Below are 16,912 nucleotides of genomic sequence, written 5' to 3' on the forward strand. Positions count from 1 at the left end.
AGGCTGGTCTCCAACTCCTGACCTCAAGTGACCCACCAGCCTCAGCCTCCCAAAGTGTTGGGATTACAGGCATGAGCCACCACACCTGGCCCCAAAACATTTTCTTCATCCTGAAAGGAAACCCCATACCTTTTAAGCAGTTGATTCCATTCTCCTCTCTGCCCTGTCCATAGTAACCACCAACCTGTGTTCTGCCTTAATGGAGTTACCTATTCTGGATATTTTAAATGAGTAGAATCAGATAATATGTGACCTGCTGTGTCTGGTGTCTTCCACTTAGCACAATGTTTTCAAGGCTTATCCCATTGTAGTACGTATCAGTACTTCATTCGTTTTTATAGCTGAATCATATTGTAAACAAGTTTTTATAATTTTTTAAAATAGAGAACCTATTCTTGGTACTTCTGGCTTTCTGCTTACGGATGACTAATGTACCAAGGGGAACTAAAGACTTGAGAAAGGATAACAGGTTTTTTTACGCTACCTTTCACCAAGAAGGAACTAATAAAGAGGTACATACCTGCAAGGGTATGAATGTTACATTCCTAGGGGTAGGGAGAGCAGAACAGTAACACTTAACAATTAAAAAGTTGCCCTTTAAGTAAAATATAAATCAAGTTCGCCTCAGGCTCATGTCACAAGTTGCCTTTCATCAACTTTAAATTAGGTTGCTATGAAAGAACTTGGCCAAGCATTTTCTATTGCCTTTCATCCACCTAGCCAACTACAGAGCAGAGGAGTGATAGGCCTCTATAATGCCACGCAAATGAAGGTTTTAATACCATGCAAATGAAGGTTCCAACCACAGAATAATAGCAACAGCTGACACAGGTCTCCTGATCTAGGGCCTCACGACAACCTTATTAACCCCACTTCTCAGATGAAGAAGCAGGCATAACAAAATTAAGTCATTGATTGGAGGATACACCGCAGGTTAGAGGTAGAGAAGTACATACTGGAGTGCTTTCAGCACAGAACCCATGCTCTGAACTGTGGCATCGTACTGCCTCTTGCATCCCTGTTTTCCAATGTGGTGTGGCAAGGTGCTACGCAGTCCTTCTGGCCCTGCGGGCCAGGGAGAGGCAGTGGGCATGGGCAGGGAGGGAGAAGATGGCAATGCAGATCTGACATTCATAAAGCTGCAGAAGGGGTGATCTGGCCCGGGATCATCACAGTTGGCCTACATCCCTCTTGGACATGTGAACCCTTGGCTATGGCATAGTTTACCATTTTAGCTTATGTAGGAATCACAGATTACAGGATCCTACCTCTAAAGAGTTGGATGCAGTAGACTCTTCCTCCCTCCCTTCCTCCCTTTCTCTCTCCCTCTCTCCTCTCTCTCTCTCTCTTTCTTTTTTGATGAAGTCTCAGTCTGTCACCCAGGCTGGAGTGCAGTGACACAATCACAGCTCGCTGCAACCTCTGCCTCCCAGGTTCGAGTGATTCTCCTGCCTCAGCCTCTTGAGTAGCTGGAATTACAGGCACGTGCAACCACGCCTGGCTAATTTTTGTATTTTTAGTAGAGATGGGGTTTCACCATGCTGGCCAGGCTGGTCTTAAACTCCTGACCTCAAGTGATCCGCCCACCTTGGCCTCCCAAAGTGCTGAGATTACAGGGGTGAACCACTGCACCCGGCCTAGATTTTCTGCTATGGATTGCTAATATACCAAGTAGGTGGGTAGGACACAGGAAGATGATTTTTTTTAGCAAGTCCCCACGTGATTCTCATATTACATGGTCCTTAGACCACACTTTGAGAGTTATTTGCCATTTTCCTACAAGATCCATTGTTGTCTCTTTTCTCCTTTGGGCATCTTGGAAAGCAGCAGCTGCAGAGGCTATTTTAGGCCAGTAAAGACCTGAAGAAGGTCATGCAGCCTGAAGGCCAAGTGAAACCGTTCCAGGACACAGCCTGCAAGAGGGCTTCTGGGGTCTGCAGGAGGAGATAGCTACTTAGATGGGGGTTCAGGAAGAGCTGGGGGTCTCCAGGTGCACACACCTAGATGTGCTGAGCTCTGGCAATGTAAACTCTCATTAATGTTTTAGTACACTAAAGCAATCGAGTTTTAGCATGGAGCAAATTCATGAGTCAGTGACTCTTGTTCCCAAGCTGCTGAGTCACCTCCTGTGTCCTAACTCACCTGCCCCTGCAGCCCAGTGAAGAAAGTCAAACAGAGCCCTGGGTGTGTGACCCTCAAATAAATCCCTAGAGACTTCCGGGTTCATGGGTTCTTCTATGGTATGAGGAATGTGCTATGAAGTAGGGAAAAGTAAATTCAAAGTCCAAAGCCATTAAAAAGTATATGCACCAGTTCTCCCAGGTCACAGGCTGAATTTAAAGAACAATGATTAAGTGAAAATTCTCTCAAGTTGTTTTTTTAATTGGTTCAGCAATTGATTAATTACTGAATCTTGACCCTAAACTTTTTAGTCTAGAAATGTGCTTGAGGAACACAGGCTGGAGATCAGCTTTTTGACATTGCATTCTCCTCCTGGATCACATCCATGTTGGAATCAATTTATAAACTGCCTCCCTAAGGCTTAAAATGATGGTGATCTACAGACAAGTGCCTTCCTAGGCACAAGGTTGCTGGAGACTGACACCAGGCTCATGGCTCTTAAAGGGAACACTGAACTCATGGCAGAGATGGTGGAAAATAGAGAAATGAATAGAGGGGGAAAATCACCCAGAGAAAACCGCTGTTATTGCTTCAGTGTTCTTTCCTTTCATTTATTTACTATTCACTAGTATATTCTTATCTATTTCCATTTTGTATCTTTTTTTTTTTATTTCTCTTAGTATTTATAATGTGAGCATTTCCCCCATGTTATTAAAGAGACTTTGGTAATGTTGTGTTTAGTACTATATGATGTTCCAAACTCTGAATGTACTATAATTTATTTAACTTTTATTTTTATATGGTTAAGTCATTTCCATATATTTGATTTTTATAGATGAGCATCCTTTTGCATTTTTTGAAATCACACCTTTAATAGATGCCTACATATGAAATTACTATATCAAAAACCATGAATTCTTCTTTTTTTTTTTTTGAGACAGGCTCTTGCCCCATCGCCCAGACTGGAGTGCAGTGGCACTATGGCAGCCTTGACCTCCTGGACTCAAGCGATCCTCTCACCTCAGTCTCCCTAGTAGATGGGAGTATAAATGTGCACCACCACACCCAGCTAATTTTTTTGGTATTTTTTGTAGAGATGGGGTCTTGCTGTGTTGCCCAGGCTGGTCTCAAACTTCTGGACTCAAGCGATTCACCCACCTCGACCTCCCAAAGTGCTGCAGTTATAGGCATGAGTCACTGCACCCTACCTGTGAATTCTTTTAAGGCTCCTGGTATATCTTACACAATTGCTTTCCAGAAAGGTCTTCTCAAAATGTTTTCCTCCACCATCACGTAAAAATGCCTAGAAATTAAATGTTTGCCAGCAGTGCATATTATAATTTTTAAAAAATAGCTTTTTTTCTTTTTTTTGGAGATCAGTCTCGTTCTGTAATCCAGGCTGGAGGGCAGTGCATGACCTTGGCTCACTGCAACTCCTGGCCTATGTGCCTTTTGGAATGCCCTTTCTTGTCTCCCACCTCAGCCTCCCGTGTATGGGTGCATGCCACCACGCTCAGCTAATATTTTTAGTAGAGATGGGGTTTTACCATGTTTCCCAGGCTGCTCTTGAATTCCTGGCCTCAAGTTATCTGCCTGTCTCAGCCTCCCAAAGTGCTGGGATTACACGCTGAGCTACTGCATCCAGTGAAAAAATGCTTTTTCAATGTGATAAAAATAGTGCACATTTTCACATGCATTCCTTTGCTACTAAAAGTGAATGGTTTACGTATTTTTCTACTGAGGCATTGATATTTTTCTTACTGATTTTTGTGCACACATGCATACACACACACACACACACACACCTATATATAGTGTATACACACACGAAGAGAAAGAGTGAGAGAGAATAATGTATATAACATATATTATCCCCTTTTTTAAAAAATTTTTTTGAAAATTATGTCCTCCATTTGTCATTTGACTTTTCATCTTTTTGGTGACTGTTTTTGATGTATAGAAGTTTTCAATTTTGTGTAGCCAATATGTGATTTTTCCCTTTATGGTATCTTCCACTTGTCTTTTGATTAAAGAGTCCTTGTACTTTTGCATCTTAATTATTATAAATATTTAATTATATTCATCTTATTTTTGTACTAGTTAAAAAGTTGTTATTTGATTCTGAATTCTACTTGAATATTGTGTGTGTGTGTGTGTGGGTGTATAATATGGTATGAGGTTCTAATTTGACTTTTTTCCCCAAAAGAACCAATTGGCCAGGTGCAGTGGCACACCTATAGTACCAGCTATTTGGGAGGCTAAGGCAGGAGAATTGCTTGAGGTCAGGAGTTCAAGTCCGGCCTAGGCAACATAGTTAGACCCTGTCTCTAAAAAAAACAGAAAATAACCAATTATCTCAACCCCATTTGTTTCTGAAAGGCTTTAAAGATGAATATAGATTCTTCCAAAATCAGAGAATCTCTTTTCTACTAAGCCATGGAAAAAAGGTAACCTGACGTAGTGTCTTCAGCTAGCAGTGCAACCAGACTTGTTCTCTAACTTCTCTGTGCCCACCTAGCTACAGGGACCTAGTGAACACAGGGGACCAGCCCAGAATTTGAGGGGGTGTTAAAAGTAGGGTGCAGTTACCCTCTCCCTAGGCTCCAAGGCCGGTTAAGCTCATGAGGGTAGAAAAGCTCTGAAGATTTACAAATCAGGCCTATGTGCCTTTTGGAATGCCCTTTCTTGCCAGCACTGCCAGCTCCCAGGTTTCCTGGCTTGCTGGAGGTGATCCCTGGAGCTGACCATTGTCACCAGTTCCTGAATGTTCCATTTCAGAACTTCAAAATTGGAAAAATCAATTGTCCAACAGCATCCTGAGGCCCAAGCTTTAGCCTTATGGGATCTAAACAAACAAACAAACAAAAACCCTAAAAAACTAATGGTGTACCCTGAACCTTTCAACAAAGCTGGTTCACTCTCATACCACCTCAGTGAGCACAGAAAACCAAGCTGTCCGCAACAGCACCTGGCTATGTTTACCCATAAACTCTTCCACATTTGGAATCCTTGCACTTGGTTTTGTAATCTTTTGACTTGCTCTGCCTGTCAGCTTTTGACAACTGCTTTTTTTTTCCTGCAACTGGTTTGGGCTCACTTCTCACCTCTTGGCTTGGTACCTCACCTGATTTGAATGTCACTGTAACATCATGTAAAAGGTGCTAGCCTGAGCCTCAGAGAACTTCACCAGATGCACTGGTAACCTCTCTTCCAAGGAAGAAAGTGCATAGGCTATGGTTTTCTTCTGTGGCAAATTGGCTATGGAATGACCTGTGGGGAAGACAGAAACTGGCAGTTCACCTGAATCCTGACAACTTATATGTCCTTCCATTTACCTTGGCCAAACTACTAGGAAATACTAAAAAGATGGCAGGACGGAAGGGACATGGGACATCTCTATGTCTGTCAGTCAGTTTAGCTCTTACTTTGTCATAAAGAGAGACACGAAAAAGTATAATTGCCTGCCAAGCCAGATGAGTTGACTCAACTCCACGATCAATAGCTCACCACATGGGGCAGGCAAAACCTTTCACATTTATCTGTCCCTCATCCTTATCAGGGGTTTGATATGTGAGAACTAGAGCATATTTTCCAATTCACTGTGGTCTACTTTCAACACAAATAAAATTGTAGATCAAACTGAACACTTCAAAGGCCAGGCATTATCAAAGTCTTTTATTAGCCTATGTGTTCTAGATGGAGTCACTGAGCTGCTCTGCCTGGGACGGAGACTCTGAGTGGTCTTATAAAACATCACCTAGAGCATGACCTTTCACTGCTCAAAACCACCCCAAAGTCCTCACTGGGGCCAGGAGGCCCTCCTTGCACTGGCTCCTACCCACTTCTGTCACCTCACATCTACCAGGGCTCCTGGCTCAGTCTGCTTTAGTGCATGCCTTATTCAGTGTTGCCTCTGAACATCCCAGCCCACTTTCCTCTGCTGGAACATTCTCTCCCCAGGCATATGTGGCCCTGTCCCTCACTTCATTCAGGTCACCAAAAATGTCATCTTCTCAGAGAGACTGTGAGACCATCTCTGATCACCCTAATAAAACAGCAGCTTCTGTCACTCTCAATTTCCCTGCTTTATTTTGCTTTATGGCACTTAACTCTCTGACATTTTACACAAACACACACACACACACATTTATTGTCTCTGTTAGAATGTAAGTTCTCTGAAGGTAGAAACATCGATTTGTTCTTCTCTCTGTTTCTCCACCTTCATCAGTATCTGACACAAGTGGATATCCAACAACTGGTAGCTAAAAATATTCAAATGTGAATACCGTAGACTATACAAGTCTAGAGAAAAACTGTCTTTTTTTTTTTTTTTTGAGACGGAGTCTCGCTCTGTCGCCCGGGCTGGAGTGCAGTGGCCGGATCTCAGCTCACTGCAAGCTCCGCCTCCGGGGTTTACGCCATTCTCCTGCCTCAGCCTCCCGAGTAGCTGGGACTACAGGCGGCCGCCACCTTGCCTAATTTTTTTTTTTTTTTGTATTTTTAGTAGAGACGGGGTTTCACCGTGTTAGCCAGGATGGTCTCGATCTCCTGACCTCGTGATCCGCCCGTCTCGGCCTCCCAAAGTGCTGGAGTTACAGGCTTGAGCCACCGCGCCCGGCCGAAAAACTGTCTTTCAGGAACTCAACTGTAACTTAACTTCCACCACCTAGAGCTCTATGATTATCATGATAGGAAAGCAGCTTTTAATCTAATCTAAAAAGAATTGCATAAGAAGGAAAACTCTGAAAAATAGTTTTTAATGAGAATCTTATGTGAGGATCTTTCAGACACACACACACATACATCCATTATCTATCTATCTATCTATCTATCTATCTATCTATCTATCTATCTATCTATCTATCTATTCCTCACTGAAGTCCCTTAAGGCAGGTATCATCTGCATTACCACAGATAAATACAGGTGGACTCGTGAGATTGTAACTTGAATAATGCCATGTATACTAAAGGTACCAGATCCAGGAACTCAGATTTACCCGTCCCCAACAGCCAGGCATTTCCCTATTATGGTACCATGGGATATTGTCAGATATGTGTGTGTGTGTGTGTGTGTGTGTATATGTGTGTGTGTATTCTTTAAAAAAAAAATATATATATATATATATTTATGACCATGGGCTAGGCTCTTATCCAGAGCTAAGCACTATGGATACAGTGATGATTAAATAAGATGGACACTGTCTTTAGTCTCATAGTGCTTACAGACTGAAAGGGATCTTATAGAGCTAAAATTATGCTGCTGCCACAAAAGTGTTATATTTTCATTTTTTCATTCACTCAAGAAATACCTATTGACTACATACTATGTGTCATGCTTTGTGTTAAGAGCAAGGAATAAAATGGTAAGTAAAACCAGATCTGATTCCTGCCTTTGTGGAGCTTACAGTCTAATGAGGGAGATATGAAATAATCACATGCATACATGGTGCTGTGAGAGCCTACAAATAGGGGAGGCAAGCTAAATTAAATGAGATTCTCGCTTGAGGAAGTACTACTTAATCTGAGATTTAAAGGATAATTAGGAGTTAAAAAGACAATGAGGAGAGGGAAGAACACTCCAGGTAATTCAAACGGCATGTGAGAAGATCTCATTGTAGAAGGAAAGATGTGCACAGAAACTCTTTGAAAGAGGCCAGTGTGGCTGGAGAGCTGGAAATAAGAAGAATCCTGGTGTCCTAGGAGCCTGAGAGGTGGGCAGGAGCAGGCCCATAGGGCATTGTATGAAATCTGACATATGTGCTAAGTCAAAATCCAGCAGTGTGCTCTCCCAGTTGGTCTCTGGGTTAATGCTCACGCTAATGTAGCAACTCCAAGCTGGGGACAAAAAACCTTGGAACAGAGAGGCTCATGGTACCAGCAAGTGGGAAGAAGACTAGATAATCACTAGGATCTGTATTGAAACCAAGGCTCTGCTGCTTAACTGCCTCAAGGAGTCGTCAAGGGAAGAATAGCTTTTCAGAACCTTCACTTGCAGAGTGCTAATGTAGTAGTGGAATAGAATGCTGTTTTGGGAGCCCATGAAATTAGATTTACATTCTTCATCTGTTATCTCTACGTTTCTCAGGTATTAGATGGGAACAAAAATATTTCCTCTTAAGTGTTGTTAAAGATAATTAAATGAGATAATGTGTTAAAGGACTTGGCCTAGCGCTTAGCTCATAGCAGGTATTCAATAAATAATAGCCATTATTTTTCTTTATCTGTTAAATGGAGACAGTAATAGCACAGATTAAGTTGCTGAGTTATGAAGATCTGATTAGATTATGCATGTGAAAGCAATAGGCCGGGTCTCCTCTGCGTAGTCTTATTTCTAATTTTAATAGCCAGGAACCCACCTAGCTGGAGCCTGATGTTCTAATAATTCCTTCCTTACGAAAGCCAGGCCATTGCTTTTTTCATCTGCCTGGTGCACCCTAAGAGCCTTGTGTGTTCTTTCAAAAGCGATCTCTCATTTTTCTCGTTTTGAGTTTTTAGGTGTCTTTCCATTTGGCAATCTCCGTCCTACAGAGGACTGGAAAAGCCCAGCGCGAGACGGCAATCCACCACCCGCTGCTGGGTCGGCCCGGCAGCTGTGCCCACCCAAGAACGGCCAAAGAAGCTGGGTCTTGGCGCGGCGGGACGGGCCAATCAGAAGAAGTTTGGCCCTCTGCAGTTTCCGTCCGCTCACTAGGAGGCGCTGCGGCGGCGGCGGCGGCGGCGGCGGCGGCGGGAGGACGCGGAAGAGGAGCCTGGGGGGTAGCAGCGGCGCGAGCCGGGATGCAGGGACCGGGCTGTCTGAGGCGCGCGCCGCGCTGGGGCTCGCGCTCTACCTGCTCGCGCTGCGGACGTTGGTGCAGCTCTCGCTGCAGCAGCTCGTGCTACGCGGGGCCGCTGGACACCACGGGGAGTTCGACGCCCTCCAAGCCAGGTACCGGCCGCTCCCTCCTGGCACGGCCCGCGCGTCAGTTTGTGGCTCCTGCCCAGGCCCCGGGGCACCGCACCTGTGTGCACCCGCCCCTGCCGAACCGCGAGGACTCGCTGACCCCTCCCAGGCTGCACGTGGGGTGGGGGGCCCCTGCTTCTCCTTCTTCTGGGGTCTGAGTTGGCGGGACTTGGGGCTTGCCTGTCCCCCGTTTAGCTCGCGGTGCAGATTGGGGTTGCCAGGTAGATTTAACCTGCTTTCCACTGTCTGCCCTTCGTGCAGATGGTTGGTTGTGAGTCGTCTCCCCATATTCTGGAACAGCTTCCACTTTTTACCTTGCTTAGCCCTTCTGTTTTCCAAATGGAAATTTATGTACCTAGACTGTTTTATAAATTCTCTTTGGGGGCGGGGAGTGTTGGAAGGCGCTAGTGCACTGTTCGAACTTTCTGAAGGTTACAGCCCCAAAATCCGAAAGCTATAGAGACTCTGGAACACCACCCAGTCAAAATTTGGTATGCAGTCTGAGAAATTCTCAGATTCCTGCAGTTTGTCTTTAGGCCCCTTGGATTAGTGACTGTGTAAGGTTTGACTATTTTTTTTTTTAAGACTTTTAAGAATGCTACAAAAGGTGATTAAGTCAAAGATATTGTAACCCAGGTGTGTCACAGCTCATGAAAAGTTAAGCTGGTGTAAAGTTTTCAACAGCTACTGTATGCTAAAAATTTTTTCCTAGAATGCAAAGTGTTGCAAGCTTACTAAGGACTTTCTGAGACGCCTCCCATCCCCACCCCCAGCTTTCCCCACTTGGAATGCAGTGAAAAGTCAAAAGTTTTGTTTTCATTAGGGGTACAGTTGGTTTTGGTCTGAATTGAAGTTATTAGACCTTGAGTCTAATAACTAGGAGGAGCTCGGAGGGCTGGGTCCATCAGAAGTTTTTTTCCCCCCACCTTATTTAACCTCTTGATTATATTTGTTCATTGGTTTCTGCTACTTAAAGTCATTAACCCAGGATCTATAACCTTCAGGTGTGTGCACCGTGAAGTTATAGTCTCTCCTGCTTAGTCTTCAGCTTTTTGTTGTTATTGTTGTTTTGAGACAGGGTCTGGCTCTGTCGCCCAGGCTGGAGTGCAATGGCTCCATCTCCCAGGCTCAAGCAATCCTCCCACCTCAGCCTCCTGAGTAGCTGGGACTACAGGCGAATAGTAGTCTACATCTGGCTACTTTTTGTATTTTAAGAAGAGATGGGATTTCACTGTGTTGCCCAGGCTGGTTTCAAACTCCTGAGCTCAAGCAATACACCCACCTCAGCCTCCTAAAGTTCTGGGATTACAGGCGTGAGCCACCGTGCCTGACCAGTGGTCACACGGTTTGAATACATCCCTAGTCCTTGTATTGGTTTGATATGGGGAGAAGTTGGGAGTGGTATGATGGAGAAAACTGAAGGGGTCACCTCGTGGGAGGCAAAAATAAAATCATGGAACTTTATAAGTGATGTTCACTTGGTGTCTGAAATAATGAAAGGCAGTCCTTTTTAAAAAAGTCAAAAAACTAAGCTTTTTTGGGGAGGAAGTGGTGTGTAGTGGAAGAGTTATCCATGCTAAGTGTCAATTTTAACTACAAACCTTTGTTATTCTTTTGGTCACTTCCAGGGATTATCTTGAACACATAACCTCCATTGGCCCCAGGACTACAGGAAGTCCAGAAAATGAAATTCTGACAGTCCACTACCTTTTGGAACAGATTAAACTGATTGAAGTGCAAAGCAACAGGCTTCATAAGATTTCAGTAGATGTACAACGGCCCACAGGCTCTTTTAGCATTGATTTCTTGGGAGGTTTTACAAGCTATTACGACAACATCACCAATGTTGTGGTAAAGCTGGAACCCAGAGATGGAGCCCAGCATGCTGTCTTGGCTAATTGTCATTTTGACTCAGTAGCAAACTCACCAGGTATGTACCTGTTTTTTAGTCATTTGGAAGTTGTCACAGCCCAGAAAGTTTATTAACATAACCCTAAGCTACTTGGGCAATTGTGGGGACCATTTTGGGCAAACCTTTTTTCTTTGTGATGGAAAGCAGGATAATTAGGATAGTATCATTTAGTTTAGGATCTAACCATTCTATCTTCTCTTAAGTGCTTTATTAATATTATTTTTTGGCATTAATGCCAGCAGCCCAGTGACAAGACTTGGAATGTTTCTGGTAGACTGAAGCAGCTTTCTCGGTGTTACCAGACAGTGTGTGTGTCCTTGTGTCCTGGAGTTAGGTTCTGATACTTAAAAAGTATTTTACTCAGCTGGATGTTATACTAGGCTTTGGGGATACCAGATAAGGACAGTCACTGCCTTCGAGGGATGCTCCATGGTTTTAGAGCAGGGGTGTCCAATCTTTTGGCTGCTCTGGGCCACACTGGAAGAAGAATTGTCAGAGGCCACACATAATGTAAACTAGTAATGGCTGATGAGCTTAAAAAAAAAACAAAAAAAACACAACTCATGTTTTAAGAAAGTTTACAAATTTGTATTGGGCTGCATTCAAAGCTGTCCTGGGCTACGGGTTGGCGGATATCTCTTCTAGCAGATTCTGTTGACCTATAAAGTGAGAATTTTGGTCCACTGAGGGTGCCATACTGTTAAAGTATCTAATTAATGTGTAAATCTTTCTCTGAAAATAATTTGGCAAAATAGAATACTTGCATTTAGGACAGTGCCTGACACAGTAAGTGTTTGTCAAATGAATGGGAATCCCCTAAATTGAACTTCCATTTATTAAAATATTTATTCTTCAGAAAATTGTATTCAGTGGTTAAAGAGGTTGTAAATACGGATAGAAAATAGCATTTACAATGGCATAGCATTTTAGTGGTAGATGAGACCTGAAATGGTATCTGGCTCAACCCCCTCATTTGACACAGGAGTAAATTTAGCTGGTCATCACTGATCAGAGACAAAACTAGGATAAGATGCTGGATTTCCTGGCCAGTCAGTTCTTTCAGCTACATTTGAAAGGAAAAAGAATATTAGAGTGTGATTAATACTCCCTTTTGCAAACTGCTTAACTTCTTAGTTTCTCATCTGTGTAATGGAGAAAATAATAGTACTTTCCTAATAGTGTTGCTTGGAGGATTAAATTTAAGTAAAACACTGAACTAGTACCTGGCATGGAAAGTGTTTTTTAAAAGTTTCTATTAACTCTTATGTAATATTAACACTTCTGGATTGCTTGAACTTACAGCAGGCCAAATTTGAACATCTAGAGTTATACAAAATGTAAGTAAAATTTATTTGCTTGATAAAATAGTTCATAATAGAATATATTTAGAAAGCTTGACAATTGCATTTATAATGTAACTTGCATTTTCAAAGATCAGTATACACACATTTGTTAAATAAGCCAATAGTACCTTCATGTGCTGCTGGGGTAACCAGTGGTTTAGTGGTTTTTTTTTTTGGGGGTAGGGGGGCCAAGTCTTACTCTTTTGCCAGGCTGGCATGCAGTGGCACAATCTTGGCTTACTGCATCCTCTGCCTCCTGGGTTCAAGTGAGTCTCCTGCCGTGCCACCACACTTGGCTGATTTTTTTTGTATTTTTGGCAGTGACAGGGTTTCACCATGTTGGCCAGGCTGGTCTTGAACTCCTGACTTCAAGTGATCTGCCCGCCTCAGTCTCCCAAAGTGCTGAGATTATAGGTGTAAGCCACCGTGCCCTGCCATCAGTGGTTTTTTTATTTCCATTTCAAAGCAGTATTAAATGTCACTCTTTGCCCACTATTACGATGCTTAAATTCTGGGAAGGGGCAAATAAACACCATAGTTGCTTAAGAACATTATATACGAAGGCTGTATATACAAGAATTAGAAGGAAATGTAGGGACAAAAGAAAACAGTTTCCCCTCTACCCTTCATAGTTCTTAGCTGAGTGGACCCCTGTAATAAAAGACAAGCTAAAAAGAGAAAAACCAGACAGAAGTTTATTAACACATGCACTTCATGTACATGGGAGATACTCAAGGAAAATGAGTAAATCTCAAAGAGGTGGCTTAGAAATCTGGCTTATGTAGCATCTTCAGCAAAACAATACGTTTTTAGAGAAGTGACAAAAGATAGGAAAAGGACCTTGAGTCTTGAGGTGTGGCAAATTGTAGGAAGGCAAATAAATGGTAGATAAAAGTTAGTAAAGTGTTACATAGATTCCTTTTGTGCTGTCACCAGGCCACCAAAAGTTTAAAGTTGTCATTTGTGATCAACCTTTGTACTTCCTGGTGGGGAGGGGAAATGGGGACACGTTGGTAAATTTATATTCTGCTTTTAGGCAAACAAGGGGAGGGCAGAGAGCTTTTTTGTGTAGTTCCTACTTCTCAGTTGCTTTCAGATCAAAATAATCCATATGTCAAAATGACATATTTTGGAGTGCATATTCAGTTACTCTTTACAAACATAGTGCCAAATGTTGCAAATTGTATATGTGGAGTCTAATAATTAAAGGCAAGCATTTTTGTGAGCCATTAGAACCCACTTTTTATTATTACTTTTTAAATAATAGAGACAGGTTCTCACTTTGTTGCCCAGGCTTGTCTTGAACTCCTTAAGTGAGCATTCTGCCTCATCCTCCCAAGTGCTGGGATTACAGGTGGGAGCCGCTGTACCTGGCTGATGACCTACATTCATTCATTCATTCATTTATTTATTTATTTATTTATTTATTTATTTATGAGACGGAGTCTTGCTCCGTCGCAGCTCACTGCAAGCTCCGCCTCCCGGGTTTGCACCATTCTCCTGCCTCAGCCTCCTGAGTAGCTGGGACTATAGGGGCCTGCCACCACGCCTTGCTAATTCTTTGTTAGTAGAGACGGGGTTTCACTGTGTTAGCCAGGATGGTCTCAATCTCCTGACCTCGTAATCTGCCTGCCTTGGCCTCCCAAAGTGCTGGGATTATAGGAGTGAACCACTGTGCCTGGCCCTAGAACCTACTTTTAACTAAAATTTTATAGGAATACCCTTAGCAACAATCTCAAGGAAATTTCTGTCAATAATAAATTGTTAAAAATAGTGTTTCATACCTTCATCAAATAGACCAAGCTTTTCCAACCTGCAATCCTGGGTAGCTTTGAATGTGGCCCAATACAAATTCATAAACTTTCTCAAAACGTGAGATTTTTTTGCAATTTTTATTTTTTATTTTTTAACTCATCAGATTGTTAGTGTTAGTGTATTTCATATGTGGCCCAAGACAATTCTTCCCTTAATGTGGCCCATGGAAGCCAAAAGATTGGACACCCCTGAAATAGACTATCACCTAAATCCTTTTAGTGGATGGCCTAATTGGAGCACTTCTTTTTTCTTTTTAAGTTCTCATCTGTGTATATAGGACTCAGGGATTGATATCAGTTAGGAGTAATGTTATCCACCGAAAAGCCTTAATTATCTTCTTGAGTTTTCTGTGTGGTTCCAGGTCGTTGGTAGAAGAGGCATTGAGTTATTTTGGGGGTGGCTTCAATTTCAAGGTTAATTCTAAATGGAAAGGGATGTCAGTTAACCACCTAGCCCTTATAGATACTGTCCTCTTAACTTTCCTTCCCTTTCTTAAAGATATTTGACCCTTCTGTAGTTCTATTCTAACACACCAGAACCATTAAAATAAGGGAAGCTGAATGGACAATTTAACTTTTTAATCAACCCTGTATAGATACCTTTAAATTTTCCATTCTCTCTTTTTGAATAAAGAAACGTTTTATTGTTTGCTTTCTATTTTAAAGTAACTCACAGTGTCAAATTTACAAAAAGAGTTTATTTCATTAGGTTTTTGAAAGGTGACACTTTTTGCTAATAGCAACATTTTCTATTAGTAATTAAATGATTATTACTTTGTTTCACTTTGATTGAAATACAGACCAGTAATTACCACCAAGACAAGTATGGTTAATAGGTAGTTTCTTCTTAAGTAGGAATGGGGTCTGGTATTTAATAGAGCCCAAAGAAGCATTTTAATTTTAGCTAGCTACAGAGCCTTCCTCAGATTTGCAAAGAGTAGGAAAAATGAACATTGAATCCCTACCAGGTGCTAGGCACTGGGCATTATGTTGTGTGACTCTTACAACAAACCTGTGAGGTAGGTATCGTTAACTTGCTCTTTAAACCAGGAAACCAGGAAAGTGACAGAGCTCAAATTTACTTCCAAGTCTTTCTTGCTCTCAAATCCACGCCAAACTCTTTGGTACCCTGCTTCAAATGTGTAAACCCAGAAATGTTATTGCCTGAGTTACGTTAGTGCTTATTTACTTTGATTACTCTTTTAAGTTTTTTGTTATGGAAAGTTTCAAATATATTCAAAAGCAGAATTGTTTAATGAACCCCAATGTACTTATCTCCCAGCTTCAGCAGTCTGATCTTGTTTCTTTCCTACCACTACCCTCCCAACTTCTTGATTATTTTGAAGCAGATCTTAGCTATATCAGTTCTTCTCTAAAAGTATTTCACTGTGTATTGCTGGAAGATAAGGGCCCTTTTTGATACCACCATTTGCTTCACCTGAAAAAAACCTAACAGTAATTCCTGGGTATCATCAAATATACAATCAGTTCCTTTAACTGTCTCTTACAGTGCTTTAAAAAAGCAAGACAGTTAAGTCATCTTTGTAGTTACTTTTGATTAACCAAGTTTATGAATCAAGAAGAGGTTCAGAGATTGAACTGAGTGTGTGTTCTGGGACCTAGGATACTACTTAGGTCATTAGTCTCCTTTCCTATGTCTTATTAGATTAGGTATTTTCTTTTTACTTTTCCATCACATAATTCCTTTGGAGAAACCTTAAAGGAATGTTACACTGTCCACAGTGACCTGTCTGTGCAGCTTTTATGATTTTGGCAGGAAAACAAGCAAGAAAGGAGTGGTTGCAGTGAGAGATCATCCAGGAAGCTGTGCGCACCAGAAGTGAGACTATTACAGAGATAATGGAATACGGGTAAAGAATAGAACAGATTTCCTTGGTTTGTTGAGAATACCAGTTTCCAGTATGACTTTAGGTCCCCTCAGATTGCTTTATTTAGCAGACACTAATTGTGTGACTCTGGTGGGTCAGACATGGTTGTAGGTGTTGAGAGTAAGTTAATGAGCAAACCAGACAAAGATCCCTTCATGGAACTTACTGCTGGTGGGTATAATTGTCCTGATGATGACAGAGCTATGCTTCTGGTCATGCAGCTATTGTGATGCTTCTCTGGGAGAAAGCTCCATTCCTAGTCCTAATGGGTCATTCTGTAAACATTTTAAAATCTGAGCAGCAAATCTGTTTTTCTGATTTGAAGGTGCCAGTGATGATGCAGTTAGCTGCTCAGTGATGCTGGAAGTCCTTCGCGTCTTGTCAACATCTTCAGAAGCCTTGCATCATGCTGTCATATTTCTCTTTAATGGTGCTGAGGAAAATGTCTTGCAAGTGAGATTTTACTGTTTTAAATATTAGGCTTGAATAAGGATGAGATTAATAATAATAGCTAACACATAAATGCATTTTTTATGACTCCTGTGGGTAGTATAAAATGATATGCAGAAAAATACTATATGAGCAGTACTTTAAAAAATTCACAACCATGTATGTAGAGATGTTTACTATTTGGAAAACTCCACTCAGCAGATTATTGTGGCAGGATTTAATTGATAGAAGGGCTCTTGGTGGCATAATTACTCTCCTCAGGTTTTCTTTGACGTTGAAGTTTCAGAGATGTTTTGAGACAGGCACAAATAAATGCCCAGCCATATGGATCACCTCTTCTCCTGTTCTCTTTTTTTCTTTTTAAAAAGTGATGGAGGCCGGGCGCGGTGGCTCAAGCCTGTAGTCCCAGCACTTTGGGAGGCCGAGACGGGCGGATCACG

General features: G+C 42.0%; 1 protein-coding gene across 1 annotated transcript in view; it reads left to right on the top strand.

The window, feature by feature from the left end:
- The first annotated feature begins 422 nt into the window (after positions 1–422).
- Positions 423–16,912, top strand: part of ERMP1 (endoplasmic reticulum metallopeptidase 1) — a 64,855-nt gene continuing 48,365 nt past the window's right edge. The window contains exons 1-4 of the mRNA XM_011937358.1: positions 423–528; positions 8,617–9,049; positions 10,693–10,994; positions 16,348–16,475. Of these exons, the coding sequence (XP_011792748.1) occupies positions 423–528; positions 8,617–9,049; positions 10,693–10,994; positions 16,348–16,475 (969 nt within the window). The remainder of the gene's footprint in view (positions 529–8,616; positions 9,050–10,692; positions 10,995–16,347; positions 16,476–16,912) is intronic.

This window comes from Colobus angolensis, unplaced genomic scaffold (genome assembly GCF_000951035.1).
Source record: "Colobus angolensis palliatus isolate OR3802 unplaced genomic scaffold, Cang.pa_1.0 Scaffold162, whole genome shotgun sequence".
Classification (NCBI taxonomy): Eukaryota; Metazoa; Chordata; class Mammalia; order Primates; family Cercopithecidae; genus Colobus; species Colobus angolensis.